A 22,886-nucleotide genomic window follows, 5' to 3' on the forward strand; every position below is an offset into this window, starting at 1 on the left:
GGCTGAGTGTATACTACTGTTTGAATAAATAATTGATTCAACTAGTGACTAATTGCCACTCATGAGCAATATGATACAGATATCAACCCACAATAAGGTTAGAATTAATAGTAGCATATTTTTATGAATTTAGAGATGGTGGACAGGAGCAAAGGGATAGGAAAAAGGGAAAGGAAGTCATTAAGTTTCCGTACCTTTAAACTAAACACAGCAAACATATTAAATTGAAAATTAAATCATTCCATAGATGAGTTTTGTTTGGATCATACTGTGTTTTAAACATTTTGGAATTTAACTGTTTTCAAGAAGGCATAGTTCTTTAGTTCAACATGGTACAATTTCTTACTGACTATACCTACATCCTGATCTCATTTATGTTATCTGCCATTAAGTTAATGCTTTTGATTTGAATTTTAATTGGCAACTCCTGTTACAATGAAATTAATATTATACTAGATTTAAAAACATATGTTATATAAAAGGCTGCTAAGAGAAGAAATATGACAGATGAAACTCTGTTATTTAGTTTGGCATTTTAGTAGATAACACAGCCTCAATGAATTTAGAAATCATTCCAGTTACACATCTGTTTTAGAGTTTCCCCTTCTCAGCAAAAGCAGCTAGGCTGAAATATTAAGAGTTTGTATAAACTGTAGGAGAATGCTAGTTGAATCCTTAACTCAGGGACTGGGACAACTCTTTTATAGTGTGTAATGTGTACCATGTGTTTGTATGCCAACCACAAAATAAACACTATCAATCTTTTAACTTATCTGAAATACAACTTACTGAGTTTTCAAATGAATGAATTATTTCAAACTTCTGTTTTGTTAGGTCTAAAGCAGATAAATCACACGAGTCACCAAAACAGAAAAAAATAAACATTTGTATTTTAATTGTAATCAGCACTGGATTTGCAGTGTTAAACAATTAGAGATCATTATATTATCCTGAAGTAACAGTGGGAGAGTGTCAAAAATGATGAGTGCTTCATGTTTACAAAAGACTCTGCCTGTGGCATGCTGTGTGCTTTTGTGAATCATTTATCCTCTAGCTTTAATCTGTCAGAGTATGAAATATTACAAATGTGATTCTGCATGACAGAATAATGAAACACTGAAAAAGGCTGTATTTAATGACTTCTCCATAGAAAGTTTTCCAGAAAATGTTATGAATACCTATATGGAACTATACTGTTTTTTTCTTTTCTTTTCATTATTTCAAATTTCTCTCATATCAAGTTCTTAAGGGAAGACCATCAATTTTAGAGTAAAATTTTCTAGGTAATATTTTCTCCCTGTATATGAATATTCAACATCATCAAAGGAATTATTTTGTATCCAAATACCAGTAGGGGAATAGAATAAGAAATTAATTTCCTAATATCTGTAGTGAATGAAAAATGGAAAGTGCCCTTAAAAGTACTTATGGAACGTTAATGATAGAGGTGACAAAGGCAAAGATGACAGTCAAGGATATTCTGATACACTGAAAAAAACAGAAAAAGAAGAAAAAGAAAGAAAGAAAATATAAAAGAAGAAGGCAACATGTCATTGCTATATAATTTATTTTACTTCTTCAGGAACATAAAAGATTCAGAATTTATGTTAAATATATAGTTATCTTTAGAATTAACTGAAATTACACAAATCCATGTAATTCTATGAGCAGACTCTTGAATTTCAGAAAAGTTGGTAGCACTTTCCAATACATTACTTCTCTAGCTGCCAGGAACACGCTCTTTGAATTTAAAAGTAAATTTCACATATTTGTTTGAACTGGGAAGGTCCTTGGAGACCACTGTATCAAAGCTTTTCATCTTATAGATCAAGAAAATGAGGTCCAGAAAATTCAAACAACTTGCTCAAGGTCATATGGCCAATTAGAGGCAGAGAAAGGACTATAATCCAGACAGTTAGACTCCCAATTCAGCTTATTTTCCACTATTCCACAATCACTATCAATTCTTCTCTTCAATCAGTTTATTATTGTTACTATCATTGACTTTATGACTTTAAACAATATTTCAAAATAATCTTCGGCAAGCTGATGCCAACTGGTATTAAACACCTGATGGGGCAACCACTGAACTTATCATCTTGGTAAAATAAAGCAAACATGAATGGACAATACTAATAGGGTGAAACCTATTATTTTATAACCACCCTTTAAATAAATGGTTGTAAAATGTCTAGCCTGATGTTCCTGTGCTATAGTTTTCATAGTTTTCTTTTGAATTATTAAGCATAATTTATTTCCTATAACTTTTTTTAAAAATGAAAGAAATGTGAAACATCATCCTTGACACCCATTACACAGTGAATGCAAATATGCATTTATCATAATGACCTGTTAGACCTTTTGACGGTTATTTTGAAAATTCAGTTAATCATATTCTAGAGAATATTATTGTCTTGGAGTCCGAAAGGAAATAATTTTGCTTAAAGTGGGGAAAGAATATAATAGCAATAGAAACTTATATACATGATATACATCAACATATAAGATATTACACAGTTTATGAATTACGGCTTTATAAATTACAGCTTGATTAAAGGGTCTGAAACCACGTTCTGATGTTTGACTGCTAACAGCTTTCAAGCTCTCCCCGCCCCCCCCCCCCCCCCCCCCCCCCCACCGCCCGCCTTCCCCTTAGGCCTCATATCTGCGCAAGCTGGTTAGAAAGCCTGAGTTCTCCCTCTCCTAGGGCACTAGTGGAAAGTTCAAACCATGAATGCACTGATCTGAACATAGAAACCTTCACCCCACTACCACCTTGTAACCACAATAAAACCCCAAAAGTCCATGTCCTTTCCCTGCTCTCTTATGCCATTTTGGACCTGTTTGGGAGGCTGCCTTGTTCTCCCAAGAAAGCCTCATTACGTGAGAAATAAAAATCATACTTCCTTGGTGTTTGTGTGGTGCCATTAGTCTCAAAATCCAAACCAACTACTATAGGGTAACCACAACAATAGATGCAGTAAAGAGGGTGTCTAGGCAATGACCATCAGACTCCTTTTTTGCTTTGAGTTAGTAATTGGCTCTGTTACCTGCTAGCAATCTCGCATTTTGAGCTGTGCTGCTTTGTGCTACATTTGCTGACTTCCAATGAATCTTTATCAAATATTTAATCAAACTACATCAGAAGTTTTCATAATTGACATTTAGAAAAAAGAGTTAAGGCCCTCCTCAAAGTGACTCTGGGTTGTGTATCTTAGCCTGGACCTATCTATGTGCCTCAGGCTGAATCGCGTATCTTGATTCCAGCATAAGCTATGAGTAATGCTCAGTTCAGAGAAATGACTCTTACTCTGTGACTGTTGGTTGTGGGTCGCAACCAGGCAATGGCCCTTCTTCTATAGAGTTCTCAGGAAAAATACTGATACTCTGTGAAATATATGGTCCCATTGGATGGCCAACTGTGTGCAGGAGCAGTTACCATGTGGCATGCTGAGGTCTACACTCCTAAAAGCAGATGATTCACTGCTCTATAAAAATACTTTTGCTATTACTGCTGCTGAGGCTTCTTTTCAACAAAGATCTTGATCCTCAAGCTTACAGAATAAAACATTTATGGCACCTATGTGGCAAAACTAAGGAGGTAATTCAAACCCTACTTAAATGCCTCATGCTTAAACCCTATAAAGCAACAATTGTTATGGTGGAGGTCCCTAACCTTGATGATACAGATTTGACACTATGGAGGAAGAAACATAAATATGAGCAGAGTAAGGAGATCTTCCCTCCTCCAAAGAATATCCAGTAACCAATAAACAAACAAATACACTAACTGAAAGGGAGCTTTGCAATTTGACCCAGTTAGAAATCTAAATTTTACTACAATAATTTATAAAGTGAAAATGTAAAATGTCTCAAATTGGCTTTTGCACCTCTACAACATGAGTTTTGAATTAACTTTTAATATTTACTGAAATGCACCAACTGGCAAACCCTCATGGCTTTAATCAAAACAGAGGCTCAAGTTATAGTTATTCCTGGGGATCCCACTAAATTTAAATAAGGAGGGCACACCCTATAATCTAGAGGAGTTGTGAAATATAAAGTAGTGAACAAATAAGTATGCTTCATCTTAATCATCAGAACTATTGCACTGCCTAAATATCGCATGGTGGTCATGGAAGAAGCTCTAACCAAAAACGTAATAAATTAAACTATATCTTTGGCATTTACAACAGGCTAACAAATTGAGATCCCTTGGACTTTTCGTCACAATTAAAATAGTTAATATGGTTCACTGTATATTAAAACAGGGTCTTCAGGGCTTCCCTGGTGGCTCAGTGGTTGAGAGTCTGCCTGCCGATGCAGGGGACATGGCTTTATGCCCTGGTCCGGGAAGATCCCACATGCCGCGGAGTGGCTGGGCCCGTGAGCCATGGCCGCTGAGCCTGCGCGTCCGGAGCCTGTGCTCCGCAACGGAAGAGGCCACAACAGTGAGAGGCCCGCATACCAGAAAAAAACCAAAAAAAACCAGGGTCTTCAAAGATTGAAGCCCACTGTAAAAGACATTTAGAGAAGGGATATTTATCTCCACTACTTCTTCATTTAATAGCCAATTTGGCTGTTCTTAAACCTGGGAAAAATGAATGGTACCTCACAGTAGTTTACTGCAACCTTAATTCTGTTGTTGCACCAATTAAGGGCCCCGTTATCAATACTATTGAAATTATTGGCTCTATCTAATCACTAGCTGGTAACATTGTGCTACTATTGATTTGGCTCGTATCACCTGTTAAATGCCAATTTCAAAAGCCTCTCAGCTACAGTTTGCCTTCAACTTTGATGGATATGCTTTTTGCTTTCCACTTTGAAGGGACAACTTTACCTGGCTACCCATGAGGTTTTCAACAGCCTAGCCACTGCATACTGTCTTGGTAGGCAAGATGGTAACTGCATCCAACTTTCTCCATGGGCAGAGGTGACACCACATCTTCCTTCAAGGAGATTCATTTGCCACGATCATTCAAGACAAACATATACAAAATGGGGGAGGTTTCATTTCCCTACACATGACAGAATGCCCTGTCACCTCAGTTAAATCCTGAGAAATTAACTGATCAGTCAAAAGCCACTCCATCCTTGACACCATTAAGAAACAACTATCGACCCTCACGGCACCACAATGTTAAAACAAGCTCAAAATCTTTTAGTAATTTTTGGATTTTGAGGGCAACATATTTTTCATTTATAATTTTAATTAAGCCCATTTATCCTGTTACTAGTAAACTGGCCTACCTTGAATGGAGCCTCCTACAAAAAAGCCTCTAGAATATTTACAAATTTTAGTACAACTGATGCTGCCCCCAGAGACTCCTACACTGTAAAGGCTTTAGCAACCTCCTCTCATGCCTCTTGGAGTCACTGGAGCAACCATAATAGCCATAAGTTGCCCATGGACTTCTGATGCAAGAAGCTCCCTCCTGAAGCCCTATGCCATATGCCATCACAGCAACAATGCTGCATACTGGGATCTCCTGGAAACAGAGGCTCTCACAGGCTCTGAGACCATGACACTCTGTATCCATCTGCCCATTATGCCTTGGATCATGGAGGTAGCACCCTGTAAGTTTCATATGGCCACTAAGGCCTCCTTCCTAAAATGGAAATGATACATATATATTATAGCCAAACCTAGGCCCTCTGGAATATCCCACCTGTATGAAGGTGTGGCCTTGCCTGTCCTTAGTTCCTTGACAGATGGCATGGTTTTTCAGGCAGTCACTACTCTTCTGAACCCCTTAGCTACCAGAGGAGCTTCTTGGGATCCTGAGTGAATAGCAAAGAAAGTTTCTACATGTTACAGACAGTATGGCCACTATCATCACACATGATTGAACTTCCTAGAGAGCTGTTGCTTTTAATACCTTAACTAAGACATCTCTGATAAAAGATTCAATGATTAGTACAACTGCCCAAACTTTGGGCAGTCAACTTTACACTGACTGCCCTTATCAACAATTAGCTCAGCTGAACATTTCTATAGACCTTTGGGCCACTGCCAATTGCCTGACCATGTGGTCCAATGTTACCCCTTATGGGGAAAAATTTGGGGGAATCTTGTCTCGGACATACCGAAAATATAAATCAATACCACATGTGTTTCTACACATACTAAAGCCACAATACAGGAGAGACCTTCAAGATGGTGGAGGAGTAAGACATGGAGATCACCTTCCTTCCCACAAATACATCAGAAATACATCTACATGTGGAACAGCTCCTACAGAACACCTACTGAATGCTGGCAGAAGACCTCAGATTTCCCAAAAGGCAAGAAACTCTGACGTACCTTTGGCAGGGCAAAAGAAAAAAGAAAAAACAGAGACAAAAGAACAGTGACAGGGCCTGCACCTCTGGGAGGGAGCTGTGAAGGAGGAAAAGTTTCCACAAACTAGGAAACCCCTTCACTGGTGGAGACAGCGGGTAGCTGGGGGGAAGCTTTGGAGCCACAGAGGAGAGCACAGAAACAGTGGTGCAGAGAGCAAAATGGAGAGATTTCTGCACAGAGGATTGGTGCCGACCAGCACTCACCAGCCTGTGAAGCTTGTCTGCTAAGCTGCCAGGGCAGGTTGGGGCTGGGAGCTGAGGCTCCGGTTTCGGAGGTCAGATCTCAGGGAGAGGACTGGGGTTGGCTGCGTGAACACAGCCTGAAGGGGGCTAGTGGGCCACAGCTAGCTGGGAGGGAGTCCGGGAAAATGTTTGGAACTGCCTAAGAGGCAATAGACCAGTGTTTCGGGGTGTGCAAGGAGAGGGTATTCAGAGCACCAACTAATCGAGCTCCAGATACGGGTGCGAGCCGTGGCTATCAGTGGGGACACCAGAGATGGGCATGAAACACTAAGGCTGCTGCTGCAGCTACCAAGAAGCCTGGGTGCAAGCCCAGGTCACTATCCACACCTCCCCTCTTGGAAGCCTGTGCAGCCTGCCACTGCCAGGGTCCTGTGATCCAGGGACAACTTCCCCAGGAGAACACACGGCGCACCTCAGACTGTTGCGATGTCACTTTGGCCTCTGACCCTGCAGACTCGTCCCACATTCCGTACTCTATCCTCCCCCCAGCCAGAGTGAGCCAGAGCCCCCTAATCAGTGGCTACTTTAAGCCCATCCTGTCTGAATGAAGAACAGATGCCCTACACGCAGAGGCGGGGCCAAATCCAAAGCTGAACCCCAGGAGCTGTGTGAACAAATAAGAGAAAGGGAAATTTCTCCCAGCAGCCTCAGGAGCAGTGGATTAAATCTCCACAATCAGCTTGAAGTATCCTGCATCTGTGGAATAACTGAATAGACAACAAATCACCCCCAAATTGAGGCAGTGTACTTTGGGAGCAACCACAGAATTGGGGTTTGCTTTCTGCATCTAATTTGTTTCTGGTTTTATGTTTATCTTAGTTTAGTATTTAGATTTTATTATCATTGGTAGATTTGTTTATTGATTTGGTCACTCCCTTCTTTCTTTTTTGGTTTTCCTTACATTTTATTTTTTTAAATGTTTAATATTTTAATTTTTTATTTTAATAACATTATTCTATTTTATTTATTTTTTCATCCTTCTTCTCTCTCTCTCTCTCTTCCTTTCTTTCTTCCTTTCTCTTTTTCTCCCTTTTCTTCTGAGCCATTAGGCTGACAGGGTCTTGGTGTTCCAGCCAGGTGTCAGGCCTGTGCCTCTGAGCTGGGAGAGCTAAGTTCAGGACATTGGATCACCAGAGACCGACTGGCTCCACGTAATATCAAATGGTGAAAGCTCTCCCAGAGATCTCCATCCCAATGCTAAGACTGAGCTCCACTCAACAACCAGCAAGCTACAGTGCGGGACACCCCATGTCAAACAACTAGCAAGACAGGAACACAATGCCACCCATTAGAAGAGAGGCTACCTATAATCATAATAAGGTCACAGACTCCTCAAAACACATCATTGGAAGAGGTCCTGCCCATTAGAAAGACAAGATCCAGCCTCATCCACCAGAACACAGGCACCAGTCTCCTCCACCAGGAAGCCTACACAACCCACTGAACCAATCTTAGCTACTGGGTGCAGACACCAAAAACAACAGGAACTACGAACCTGCAACTGGCAAAAAGCAGACCCCCAAAACAGTAAGTTAAGCAAAATGAGAAAACAGAGAAACACACAGCAGATGAAGCAGCAAGGTAAAAACCCACCAGACCAAACAAATGAAGAGGAAATAGGCAGTGTACCCAAAAAAGAATTCAGAGTAGTGATAGTGAAGATGATCCAAAATCTTAGAAACAGAATGGAGAAAATAAAAGAAACATTTAACAAGGACCCAGAAGAACTAAAGAGCAAACAAACAATGATGAACACAATAAATGAAATTCAAAAATCTCTAGAAGGAATCAATAGCAGAATAACTAAGGCAGAAGAGTGGATAAGTGACCTGGAAGATAAAATAGTGGAAATAACTACTGCAGAGCAGAATAAAGAAAAAAAGAATGAAAAGAATTGAAGACAGTGTCAGACCTCTGGGACAACATTAAATGCACCAATATTCGAGTTATAGGGGTCCCAGAAGAAGAAGAGAAAAAGAAAGGGACTGAGAAAATATTTGAAGAGATCATAGTTGAAAACTTTCCTAATATGGGAAAGGAAATAGTCAATCAAGTCCAGGAAGCACAGACAGTCCCATACAGGATAAATCCAAGGAGAAACATGCCAAGACACATATTAATCAAACTATCAAAAATTATATATAAATAAAAAATATTAAAACAAGCAAGGGAAAAACAACAAAAAAACATACAAGGGAATCCCCATAAGGTTAACAGCTGATCTTTCAACATAAACTCTGAAAGCCAGAAAGGAGTAGCAGGACAGTTTTAAAGTTATGAAAGGGAAAAACCTACAACCAAGATTATGCTACCCAGCAAGGATCTCATTCAGATTTGATGGAGAAATTAAAACCTTTATAGACAAGCAAAACTTAAGAGAATTCAGCACCACCAAACCAGCTTTACAACAAATGATAAAGGAACTTCTCTAGGCAGGAAAGAGAAGAGAAGAGAACAACTACAATAACAAACCCAAAACAATTTAGTAAATGGTAATAGGAACACATATATTGATAACTACCTTAAATGTAAATGGATTAAATGTTCCCACCAAAAGACATAGACCGGCTGAATAGATAGAAAAATAAGACCCAAACATATACTGTCTGCAAGAGACCCACTCAGACCTAGCGACACATACAGACTGAAAGTGAGGGGATGGAAAAAGATATTCCAGGCAAATGGAAATCAAAAGAAAGCTGCAGTAGCAATTCTCATATCAGACAAAATAGACTTTAAAATAAAGGCTACTACAAGAGACAAAGAAGGACACTACATAATAATCAAGGGATCAATCCAAAGAAGAAGATATAACAATTATAAATATATATGTACCCAACATAGGAGCACCTCAATACATAAGGCAAATGCTAACAGCCATAAAAGGGGAAATGGACAGTAACACAATCACAGTAGGGGACTGTAACACCCCACTTTCATCAATGGACAGATCATCCAAAATGAAAATAAATAAGGAAACACAAGCTTAAAATGATACATTAAACAAGATGGACTTAATTGATATTTATAGGACATTCCATCCAAAAACAATATACACTTTCTTGTCAAGTGCTCATGGAACATTCTTCAGGATAGATTATATCTTGGGTCACAAATCAAGCCTTGGTAAATTTAAGAATATTGAAATTGTATCAGGTACCTTTTTTGACCACAACACTATGAGACTAGACATCAAGTATGGGAAAAAACCTGTAAAAAATACGAACACATGGAGGCCAAACAATACACTACCAAATTACCAAGAGATCAGTGAAGAAATCAAAGAGGAAATCAAAAAATACCTAGAAACAAATGACAATGAAAACACGACAACCCAAAACCCTTGGGATGCAGCACAAGCAGTTCTAAGAGGGAAGTTTATAGCAATATAATACTACCTCAAGAAACAAGAAACATCTCAAACAACCTAAACTTACACAAAAAGCAATTACGGAAAGAATAACAAAACCCCCACAAAGTTAGCAGAAGGAAAGAAATCATAAAGACCAGATCAGAAATAAATGAAAAAGAAATGAAGGAAACAATAGGAAAGATCAATAAAAGTAAAAGCTGGTTCTTTGAGAAGATAAACAAAATTGATAAACCATTACCCAGACTCATCAAGAAGAAAAGGAGAAGACTCAAACCAATAGAATTAGAAATGAAAAGGAGAAGTAACAATTGACACTGCAGAAATACAAAGGATTATGAGAGACTACTACAAGTAATTATATGCCAATAAATGGACAACCTGGAAGAAATGGACAAATTCTTAGAAAAGCACAACCTTCTGAGACTAAACCAGGAAGAAATAGAAAATATAAACAGACCAATCACAAGCACTGAAATTGAGACTGTGATTAAAAATTTTCCAACTAACAAAAGCCAAGGACCAGATGGCTTCACAGGCAAATTCTATCAAACATTTAGAGAAGCGCTAACACCTATCCTTCTAAAACTCTTTCAAAAAATTGCAGAGGAAGGAGCACTCCCAAACTCATTCTATGAGGCCATCATCAACCAGATACCAAAATCAGTCAAAGATGTCACAAAGAAAGAAAACTACAGGCCAATATCAATGATGAACACAGATGCAAAAATCCTCAACAAAATACTAGGAAACAGAATCCAACAGCACATTAAAAAGATCATACACCATGATCAAGTGGGGTTTATCCCAGTAATGCAAGGATTCTTCAATATAAACAAATCAATGTGATAAACCATATTAACAAATTGAAGGAGAAAAACCATATGATCATCTCAATAGAGGCAGAAAAAGCTTTTGATAAAATTCAACACCCATTTATGATAAAAACCCTCCAGAAAGTAGGCATAGAGGGAACTCACCTCAACATAATAAAGGCCATATATGACAAACCCACAGCCAACATCATTCTCAATGGCGAAAAACTGAAACCATTTCCTCTAAGATCAGGAACAAGACAACGATGTCCACTCTCACCACTATTATTCAACATAGTTTTGGAAAGTTTAGCCACAGCAATCAGAGAAGAAAAAGAAATAAAAGGAATCCAAATCGGAAAAGAAGAAGGAAAGCTGTGACTATTTGCAGATGACATTATACCATACATAGAGAATCCTAAAGATGCTAAAGAAAAACTCTTAGAGCTAATCAGTGAATTTGGTAAAGTAGAAGGAAACAAAATTAATGCACAGAAATCTCTTGCATTCCTATACACTAACGATGAAAAATCTGAAAGAGAAATTAAGGAAACACTCCGATTTACCATTGCAACAAAAAGAGTATGATACCTAGTAATAAACCTACCTAAGGAGGCAAAAGACCTGTATGCAGAAAACTGTAAGACACTGGTGAAAGAAATTAAAGATGATACAAACAACTGGAGAGATATACCATGTTCTTGGATTGGAAGAATCAACATTGTGAAAATGACTATACTACCCAAAGCAGTGTACAGATTCAACGCAATCCTTACCAAACTACCACTGCCATTTTTCACAGAACTAGAACAAAAATTTTCACAATTTGTATGGAAACACAAAAGACCCTGAATAGCCAAAGCAATCTTGAGAAGGAAACACGGAGCTGGAGGAATCATGCTCCCTGACTTCAGACTACACCACAAGCTACAATAATCAAGACAGTATGGCACTGGCACAAAAACAGAAAGATAGATCAATGGAACAGGATAGAAAGCCCAGATATAAACCCATGCACATATCGTCCCCTTATTTTTGATAAAGGAGGCAAGAATATACAATGGAGAAAAGACAGCATCTTCAATAAGTGGTGCTGGGAAAACTGGACAGCTACTTGTAAAAGAATACAGAAAAATAAACTCAAAATGGATTAAGGACCTAATGTAAGGCCAGACACTATCAAACTCGTAGAGTAAAACATAGGCAGAACACTCTATGACATAAATCACAGCAGGATCCTTTTTGACCCACCTCCTAGAGAAATGGAAATAAAAACAAAAATAAACAAATGGGACCTAATGAAACTTCAAAACTTTTACACAGCAAAGGAAACAATAAACAAGATGAAAAGAGAACCCTCAGAATGGAAGAAAATATTTGCAAATGAAGCAACTGACAAAGGATTAATCTCCAAAACATATAGGCAACTCATGCAGCTCAATATCAAAAAAACAAACAACCCAATCCAAAAATGGGCAGAAGGCCTAAATAGACATTTCTCCAAAGAAGATATACAGATTGCCAACAAACACATGAAAGAATGCTCAACATCATTAATCATTAGAGAAATGTAAATCAAAACTACAATGAGATATCACCTCACACTGTTCAGAATGGCCAACATCAAAAAATCTACAAACAATAAATGCTGGAGAGGGTGTGGAAAGAAGGGAACCCTCTTGCACAGTTGGTGGGAATGTAAATTGATACAGCCACTATGGAGAACAGTATGGAGGTTCCTTACAAAACTAAAAAAAGAACTACCATATGACCCAGCAATCTCACTACTGGGCATATACCCTGAGAAAACCATAATTCAAAAAGGGTCATGTACCACAATGTTCATTGCAGCACTATTTACAATAGCCAGGACATGGAAGCAACCTAAGTGTCCATCGACAGATGAATAGATAAAGAAGATGTGGCACATATATACAATGGAATATTACTCAGCCATGAAAAGGAACGAAATTGAGTTATTTGTAGTGAGCTGGATGGACCTACAGTCTTTCATACAGAGTGAAGTAAGTCAGAAAGAGAAAAACATATACCGTATGCTAACGCATATATATGGAATCTAAAAAAAAAAGGTCATTAAGAACCTAGGGGCAAGAAGGGAATAAACATGTAGACCTACTAGAGAATGGACTTGAGGACACAGGAAGGGGAAAGGGTAAGCTCGGACCAAGTGAGAGAGTGGCATGGACATATACACACTACCACATGTAAAACCAATAGCTAGTGGGAAGCAGACACATAGCACAGGGATATCAGCTCCGTGCTTTTTGACCACCTAGTGGGGTGTGATACAGAGGGTGGGAGGGAGATGCAAGACTGAGTAGATATGGGGATATATGTATAGGTGATTCATTTTGTTATAATGCAGAAACTAACACACCATTGTAAAGCAATTATACTCCTATAAAGAGTTTTTAAAAAATAAAGCCACAATACAAGGCCTCACCAAGACAGTCCATGTCATTTACAGAGTTCTAATCGTTATTGATAGTAATCAAGGCACTCATTTCACTTCTCACCATATTGCTGAGCTCTGGAACAAGGTAGTCAATGAATTTTCATCTCCTTTAGTAAATGGATGCAGGTCTCACACAGTGCCATTGTGGCTTTAAACAAGTTCAAATGTGGCACATTTCACTCAGTCAGACACTTACAGTGAATTGTGATGAAGGTGATCATCTTTGATCTTTAACTGCTAACAAGTTTCAAGCTCTCCTCCATCCCCCAGTTTCCCTTTTGCCTGATATCTGGTGCAAGCTGACAAGAAAGCGTGTGTGCGTTCTCCTTTACAACCTTTGGGAAGTTCAAACCTCACAAGCCCTGACCATCATGTGGGGGCTTTCACTCCAACACCACCCCTATAAAACCCAAAGCCAGTCAGTTTTCTTTGCTCCCTTAAGCAATTTTGGATCTGCTTGGATCCAGTCTTGGTTACTGCCCTGCTCTTCTCAGAAAGCCTCATTATATGAGTAATACATCCTTTCGTACCCTCTTGGTCTTGTGTGGTATCATGAGTCTTGACATCTGAAACAAATCTGAATGGGGGATCCTGTTCTACCTGTCACCAAACATGGCTTCAAATCTAATTATAGAAATAGTAACCAAATAATTAAATAATATGATTATAAATATATATGATAATTACATTTTCCTTACCCTAAAATGTTAGGCTCAAAAAAATAAGAGTTTCCTTTCTTACAGGCACACAATTAACAGAGTCACTTCTGCATATTGACATTATCACAATCATCAATTTTAAGAGTAAAAGAGCCCCCTTTTCTTTTCAATTGCTCTGTATCTAACAAGTGATGATAAAGAGCAAATATAAATATCGAATAAACACACATTTTGTGAACATTATTTGTCATTGTTAGATAAGTAAATTCAATATTTAGAAAAGACTAATCATTGAATTTGATGCAACTGCACTGTTAAAAAATAAAGTATCATACACTTTAAATACAAAATATAAATAGCCTTGAATGACTGTAAGAGTTCATTCAATACTGAAAACTTCACACCAGGAAAAAACAGAATGCCAATAAAATGATTTAGTGACTTAATGAGAATGTAAAAAGAATCTCAAAACAATTTGTCACTAAAATATGGGGAAAATTAATGACAATAAATTACTGAATTAAGTATAAAGACAGGTAATAAAAACAGAAACTATGTAAACAATGCTGAATAAAATAGGTTATTTGAAAACACCTAAATATAAGATCAGAAGGCAAATGGTCAACAACAAGGGATTAATCTCCAAAATATACAAACAGATCATGCAAGTCTATGTCAAAAAAACAAACAACCCAATCAAAAAATGGGCATAACATCTAAAAGGACATTTCTCCAAAAAAAGACATACAGATGGCCAAAAAGCACATGAAAAGATGCTCAACATCACTAATTATTAGAGAAATGGAAATCAGAACTACAATGAGGTATCACCTCATGCCGGTCAGAATGGCCATCATCAAAAAAATCTGCAAACAATAAATGCTGGAGAAGGTGTGGGGAAAAGGGAGCCCTTCTACACTGTTGGTGGGAAAGTAAATTGGTACAGCCACTATGGAGAACAGTATGGAGGTTCCTTAAAAATCTAAAAATAGAGCTACCATATGATCCATCAATCCCACTCCTGGGCATATATCTGGAGAAAACCATAATACAAAAAGGTACATGCTCCCTATTGTTCATTGCAGCACTATTTACAATAGCCAGGACACTGAAGCAACCTAAATGTCCATCGACGGAGGAATGGATAAAGATTTGGTACATATATACAACAGAATATTACTCAGCAATGAAAAAAGAATGAAATAATGCCATTTGCAGCAACATGGATGGACCTAGAGATTATCATTCTAAGTGAAGTAAGTCAAACAGAGAAAGACAAATATCATATGATATCACTCATATGTGGAATCTAATTTTAAAAATGATATAAATGAATTTATTTACAAAACAGAAACAGACTCACAGATTTTGATAACAAAGTTATGGTTACCAAAGGGGAAACGTGGGGGAAAGAAAAATTAGGAGCTTGGGATTAACATATACACACTACTCATATAAAATAGATAGCCAACAAGGACCTACTGTATATCACAGGGAACTCTACCCGATATTCTGTAATAACCTATATGGGAAAAGAATCTGAAAAAGAATGAATATATATATGTATAACTGAATCACTTTGCTGTACACTTGAAACTATCACAACATTGTAAATCAACTATATGCCAATAAAAGTTTAAAAAAAGGCAAATGGTCAAATATATGCCTGAGTTTTAAAGAAGAATATACACAGAGCAAAAGAACGGCTATCAGTTTTAACATAAAAGATGAGACTAGTCAGTTAACCTTCCATATGCAGGTCATAACTATATTGGTGCACCTTAAAAAGTCCATATATACATATATATACACACATATATACATTTATATATAGTGTGTGTGCATCTTAGTTTCAATCCATTTTGCTTTTTCCTTCTAAATTCTAAGGCAACCTAAATTTTTAAAGACTACTTTTCAGAGAATAACAGTTTCACACAGAAATGTGAAAGATATATTGTAAAAATAAATTGCATTTTACAATCATTAAGTGATTTCTTAAGTCTATAAGATGGAAAGGAAGTACTAAATTTAATGACTATAATAAGAATTAATGAGATAGCTGTTAACAGATCATGATCAGTTTTAATATAATATTACAATAAAGTTTGGAATTAATTTAAAAAAAACAGCTATAACCCTATATTGTAGGCAATGTCACGGGGAAAGATGTTTCTAGATTGACTGGAGGAAAAATACTACAGTGGGAGATAGGATAGAAAATGGTTGCAAATAACAAATATAAAATATGTGGAATTGGGAGAAAAGTTTAAGATGATGACAGCTAATTTAAAGATAAAACAAAAATCCTCTCCCACAGCAATACACAAAAGGTTTTAGTAACTCTATGTCCCTTGTACAGAGTAGACTAGACTGACAATAACTCTGTGATTTAGGGATTCATGACTTTGAAACCTATTCAACCAAGAGTTTACACCAAGAACAAAAGATGTGAGAGAGGGCATCTTACCTGGGAAATCTAAGAAGGAAAACCTGAAGTGGTTTTCATGCACACTTCCAAGATCCCACTGTGAAAGCTAATCTTGGGAAAGAGTAAGTTTTGTGTCTTAACAAATATGCATTCATAATGGGTCTTTTAGGAAGTGAGACTATCTGGAAGGCTAAACACAAAGCTAAGTCACCACAGACTATCCTTGGATTTCCTCAAGGTGCTTAACATGTTGGAATTCTCCAAGAAATCTGAATGTTAGTTTACATTCTAGACAGTAAGGAAGGACTTACTTAAGCAAGGAAGGACTCTTCCCTAGGGTCTGCAGAGGGAGTGTCATGCTACTGATATCTTGATTTCAGGGGCCTAGCCTCCAGAGCTGTGAGAGAAAAAATCTCTGTTGTTTTAAGCCACTAAATTTGTGGTACTTTGTTATGGCAGCCCTAGGACACTAACATATTTCTTTTACAGATACTCCCCGTAATGTAAAGGGCAGGTGATAGAAGGGGAAAAGGGGAGGGAGATCAGAAAGTGATGATAATTTCACAAGGCAATATTCCATGTGAAACTAATTCAGGTACGATACTAATTAGGAATCATTTCTCCTGAATTATAGTTTAAAGAGGACCTCCAGGTTTTTAAAATCCCATCTCCTTACATTGCTTCAAGGATCTTGCTTTACCAATTGGTCCATCTAAAATATTCAATTTTGCCCCCCCACTACTATTCTCTTGAGCTTTAAAATAAAAACTCCATTATCTTCTACCCCAAGAGAAAACAGTCAAAAACAAACATTAGCCTCTGACTAGTATGCTACTTTAGCTATCACCCTAACTCTTTCTGTTTTATCTCAGCCAAGATTATTGAAATAGAAGTTCACAACATTTTTCCCAATTTTACTAACCACCCCCTCCCTGCAATATGATTTTGGCCCCTACACTATAGGTATAAATACACAATATTAATAAAAATATTTTCCATCTAACAATGTCAACAGTTTTCTTATATTCTAAAGCATCTTACCTATACCAAGTTCAAAATAATAAAATTGTCTGCCATGTTTCTGGCACTTAAAATTAATGTATGAAGAACTTTAGTAACCAAACCATCAGGGGAAACAACTTATAATTTAAAATTGAAAGATGAAGGAAAATTAAAACTTATTTTATTAATAGATAAAGTAGGGCATTTTTTGTTTTTGGCCACACCGTGTGGCACGTGGGATCTTAGTTCCCCAACCAGGGATCAAACCTGTGCCCCCTGCAGTGGAAGTGTGAAGTCTGAACCACTGGACTGCCAGGGAAGTCCGAAGTGGGGTATTTTTAAACCAAAAAAATCCAAGTGAAATAGTTTAACTGTTAGAAGAAAGACAGCAAAATATCAATAACTGATCCATAATTGTTATTTTTCTAAGTATTTAAAACAACTTGAATCCTTCAGAATGAGTATTACCAAAGTAACCCTAATATCTGAAGTTGAAATGAAATCCAATGATGCTGATGAAAGCGTTATGAATTGATGATTCTCTTATCTAGAAAAACTAAAAGTTAGGAATTCACCGACAAAATAGTATTCACTAAATCAACTAGTAGAATCACGTTATGTGCACATTTAATTGATATGAATTCAAATCTACGCTGGGCAAAAATAAATAAATGAAAGTAATTTGGTATTAAGTGACCTGTAAGAAACCAAATTAGCTCACTAGCTTACACTGCAAATTACAGTGTTATCTTTCTAACACTGGAGGAAAAATGTCCTGTTAGAATTATTGAAATAATATGGCTTACAAAAAACCATGTAGATGATCTTCTACGGTTGATTTAAGGTATTTCATGGGTAATGTTGATTCTATGTGATTTTCTCCTTACATAATGACTTTAGAACCTTAACCCTTGTAAAAAACTGCAATCCCAATATACGAACTGAGTGTATTGACAGATCTTATGCTAAATGATTTTAAGAATTAAATTCTAAGAGTGTCAGCATACAAAAGATATGGAAGAAGAAATGATTATAATTTGGGATAAATGACAAGAAAAGGGAAAAAGTGAGAAGTATGATATGCTATGAAGTGATACCAAAAAGTCATAAAACAGAACTCAAAGTGGCAACAGAGAGAAGTTATGGCAAAGAGAGAATGAGAGGAAGAAGAAGCAAAATAGAAATTTGATCTGCAGAGATCCAGTAACTGTTGCTTGATTATCTCACATTAAAGAGGTAAAGGTAGGGACAGGAAGAAATCTATGATGATCAGTAGTTTTTAACTCCGCTACTCTGCTCCCAGAAAATTTTAAGTGATCAATAGGTGGTTGGATAGTCACTGGAGATATAAAGCACAAAGTATTTGTTTTCATGCTTTAATTACATAATAGAAATGTTTTATTTTTAGCCAGGCTACTCTTAAGACCCTAGGGCAATCCAGTAATCCAGGTCATTTTACTTCATCTTTTGGGGGCGATGGGAGTGCCTATGAATGTGAACATAAAAAAAGTGTGTCTGGGCTTCCGTGGTGGCGCAGTGGTTGACAGTCCGCCTGCCGATGCAGGGGATGAGGGTTCGTGCCCCGGTCCGGGAAGATCCCACATGCCATGGAGCGGCTGGGCCCGTGAGCCATGGCTGCTGAGCCTGTGCGTCAGGAGCCTGTGCTCCGCAATGGGAGTGGCCACAACAGTGAGAGGCCCGCGTACCGCAAAAAAAAAAAAAAAAAAAAGTGTGTCTGTATGTGCACTCGTGTGTGTATGACTTACTATGTTATTATACCAATCACTTGCATATTTTTTATTTAATTATAAAATAACCCTAAGAAATAGACATTTACCACTTCTATTTCAGAGATAAGAAAAGTAAGACTGAGGCAGATGATGTAATTACTCCAATGAAAAAGAGTAAATTGAGTTGTGTTCTGAATCCAGAAATCTGACTCCAAAGCTAGCATTCTTAAACCCAATAGTATGAACTATGTAAGATATAATATATACATATACATATATATTTTTCTTGTTTACTACTAACAACAGCTCTGCTCCATAGACATAATGATCCCTGCTTTACAAATAAAGAAACTGAGTCTCAAAAAAGATTATGTAACTTGTCCAAAGATATATAGCTAAGGTGTGACAAGCTGAAACTAGAATTCAGTCTGTTTGACTCTATGAGTAGTTTGAAGTAAAGAATGATGCAACATTTATAAAAACAAAATTAGTTTCTTTACTAATAAATCAAAGCGCATTTGATTTTACCCACAGATAATCCAAAAGGACTTGTTTAAAAAAAATTACTGTTAAAAACCACCAATTATTAGTTGCATTATTTCATATTAAGATAATTAAATTTAACTTATATTAACTCTGCTAAAATAAAGATTCCATTCATTAGGAATCTATTAATTTAATTTTATTTTAATCAGTACTTTTTTCTTCTCTTTTTGAAAATACACGCATACATGCATAGGATACTGTAAAACACCTCCAGGTGACCAAATGTTTATGTGTCAGAAAAGGAAATGCCTGATTTTCTTCCTTTTCATTCCTTTGATTGCATGACATCCCAAGAACAAGTATAAAAGAACAAATTAATGGTTTTCAAAGAGGACTCAGATAGCCATGCAGTCTTCTGGACTAGCATTGCTAGGATTCTGTCATCAACCATGTAATATTTTTGGCAGCTGGGGCCTATAAACCCCTCTAGCAAGGGAAGGACTCTCTTGGGCACAAAAGGCAACAAAATAAAATAAAATAAACATGATTAAGTGGATGACGTTTTTCCTTCTAAACTGTTGTTCTCTTCACAATTAAAGAACTCAACTCTGATTTAACTGATCACATGCTAAGAAGAAGAAATAGTTTGGAGAAAAGAAATAGACACCCTGCTAATGCTAACATCATCAATTCTATTTTAAGGTTAAAATAAAAGGTTTAGTACTTCCCTTCTTATGACAATGTTCTTTTAAGTAAGTTGAGGATCTTGGACTTGTTTCAGAACAGAGAAAAGGAGGGTATATAGAGCATATACAGGTAATATCTCATTATAAGAAATTGGACTGGAAGCATCAGCTTATTTTATAATCAGTAGAAACATTAAGTCAATATGTGATCCAACAATCTTGATATGATCAAATCTAGGTCCTTCTGCTATAACACTTCGTCATCCTGACTCAGACATTCATTTCACAGCAAATCCTTTACCATGTAACATGATGCTGTAAATCTAAATTCTAGAAGTCTAAACATTCAGCCTCTCTCCAACAGTTTACTGCTCACTAAATTTCCTTTGCCTATCCATCCATAAAGAGAGCTAAATCTGGGTTAGATCCAGCTGGATTTCAGATCCAAAACCTTTAGAAGCCAGGTAAGTGACTTCTAAGACTTGTGATCAGGGAGATGTGAAGGCAGCAAAGGACACGTTGTCTTCTCAGTGCCAACGCAGAACAGATTGTCAGGTTGACAAGATGAGCTAAAATGTCCTTTGCTGTCTTTTTATATTCCTTGCTGTCCCAGAAACTAGGTGCCTAAAACCAAAATCTTTTCTTTCTGGAAATGTGTTAATAAAGTATAAAACTGATATGACTGTTTTGTACATATTATTGTCATTATTATAAAGTTCTATATTTGATTTTATGCATATTTTGCAGAGCAGACTTTGCTTTATGCTCTGGTGATTTCCCATTTTATGAAATTCCAATATGAAGGCACTTGCAAGGTTACTGGATGTACTTATTTTTAAAAATTAAAAACAATCCTGTTTTCATTTTTATATTGTTGTTCACCTGTGCACTCGACTATAAATTCAAAATGAGTAAAATAACCTTAAAATTTTATTATTACAAAGCTACTATCTAAAAAAAAATTGTAAAGTACTTCATGAATAGTAAATATTTTCATTAAAAAACAACTAACATTTTGATAGCATGTAGTGAAAATAAAGCATGTCTGGAATGATACTCTATATGATGAGATGTATCTTACTTACCAAACTCCTTGGGAACTGCTATAGAATAAACACAATTATGTCCCACACTGTAATTTTTTGGATAGTTTGGTGATAGAACAGTGCCTTCTGAACCTGTAGAACGACTTCCACAAGGTGCTGGAAATAAAAAAAAATGTTTAAAAAATATTATTTTTAGAAAAACATTTAAAAATTCATACTATGACTATTTTCATGCTATAAAAATTATGGCTACTGGATTTTAAGGAATATCATTTATTTCCATCTTTTAACAAGGTCCCCACTGTCAAATACTTTAAAAGTCAAAAATTGTGCACATGCAATAGAAAGCTTCTTTTTAAGTATTCAGATTTACTCTTCTCAGAAACAAAGTAATATAATAATGTTGCAATGGCGCTATCTATCTCTAAAGGTAATAATGGGGGCCTGCTTTCATTTATGATAAAAGATAATAATCTCTTTTATAATGATGAGAAATTACACATGCAGTGGGAAATTGTTTTACTCACCACGAGGCTTTGAAACTCTACTCAAAATCAACCTTGATTATGCTACCACCAACTGAGGTACTTCTATACACAGCACAGGGATGGCTGTACAAACACATTCATCCACTCATCTAAGTAAAATATTCTCTCACCAATCTCTATCTGCTTATGGTTTACATTTAAATCAGAAGAGTTGCTGATGGTGCATAGAGAGAGACATTATTGCTACCTCAGCCCCAAATGTGCTACGTTCCTAAAAAAGATGAGGGTGAAACCAATGTTTCTGGAAAATTTGTAGATAGTTGTTCTGTTTTTCACAAGATAGGCAGATGCTTTGGGATTTGTAGTTCTGGAACACAGAGAAAGATTTGGGCTACTAAAGGAGTTATAGGTATCAAAAGCAAAAGATGATAGTTGATATTATTTAAATGAATGAGATCTCTCAGAAAAGTATGTAGAATGAGAAAAGATGGCCAAAGAGGAGGTCAGAGAATGCCAAGGTAGAATTAGTGAGAGGGTGGCTACAAAGAATTTAGTCTCTTGGGAGCCAATGGGGAGGAAAGTTTCAATTAAAAGAAAGTGTTCAAAACCATCGTGTTGCAAAGTGGTAATAAATGAAAAAAGAATTTGAGGTGGTCTGCCGGTCTAGAGTATTAGGTAGCAGGGAGCTACTTCTCTATGCCTCTGGTCTCCTCCAGGCAGGGTTTTGCCTAGGCTTGCTGGCCTGCTGGCTCCACCCCTTACCCCATGGAGATGGAATGATGGGTGAGCCCAGGACAGAAACTTTACTTCTGGTTGGGAGCCATCCTGCCTGTAAAGCAGCTTGCTGGTCTCCTCTACAGCCTATTTAAGGGTGAATCTGTTGAGGGGGTGGCCATGGTTGTTGGGAGAGACCTGCAACTGCACAGGAAGCCCATTGTTACTGCTCATCAGCTTTATCAATATTAAAGCTGATGGTCTGCCTTCCTTCAGCTTATCACTTAATTTGCCTTGAATTTGTGCAGGGAGGAGTCCCTTCAAACACCAGACAGGAACTTTTTGGTATTATTGATACAGTAGTTTTAACCAGAGCCGCTTTCTGCAAATTACAGCCA

General features: G+C 37.0%; 1 protein-coding gene across 3 annotated transcripts in view; it reads right to left on the reverse strand.

Moving 5' to 3' along the window:
- The window catches only part of CSMD3 (CUB and Sushi multiple domains 3), a 1,083,470-nt gene that overhangs the window by 234,979 nt on the left and 825,605 nt on the right, over positions 1–22,886 (reverse strand). For all 3 annotated transcript variants that reach the window (XM_032609830.1, XM_032609829.1, XM_032609828.1), the window contains one exon: positions 21,326–21,442. In XM_032609830.1, the coding sequence (XP_032465721.1) occupies positions 21,326–21,442 (117 nt within the window). The remainder of the gene's footprint in view (positions 1–21,325; positions 21,443–22,886) is intronic.

This window comes from Phocoena sinus, chromosome 17 (assembly GCF_008692025.1).
Source record: "Phocoena sinus isolate mPhoSin1 chromosome 17, mPhoSin1.pri, whole genome shotgun sequence".
Taxonomy (NCBI): Eukaryota; Metazoa; Chordata; class Mammalia; order Artiodactyla; family Phocoenidae; genus Phocoena; species Phocoena sinus.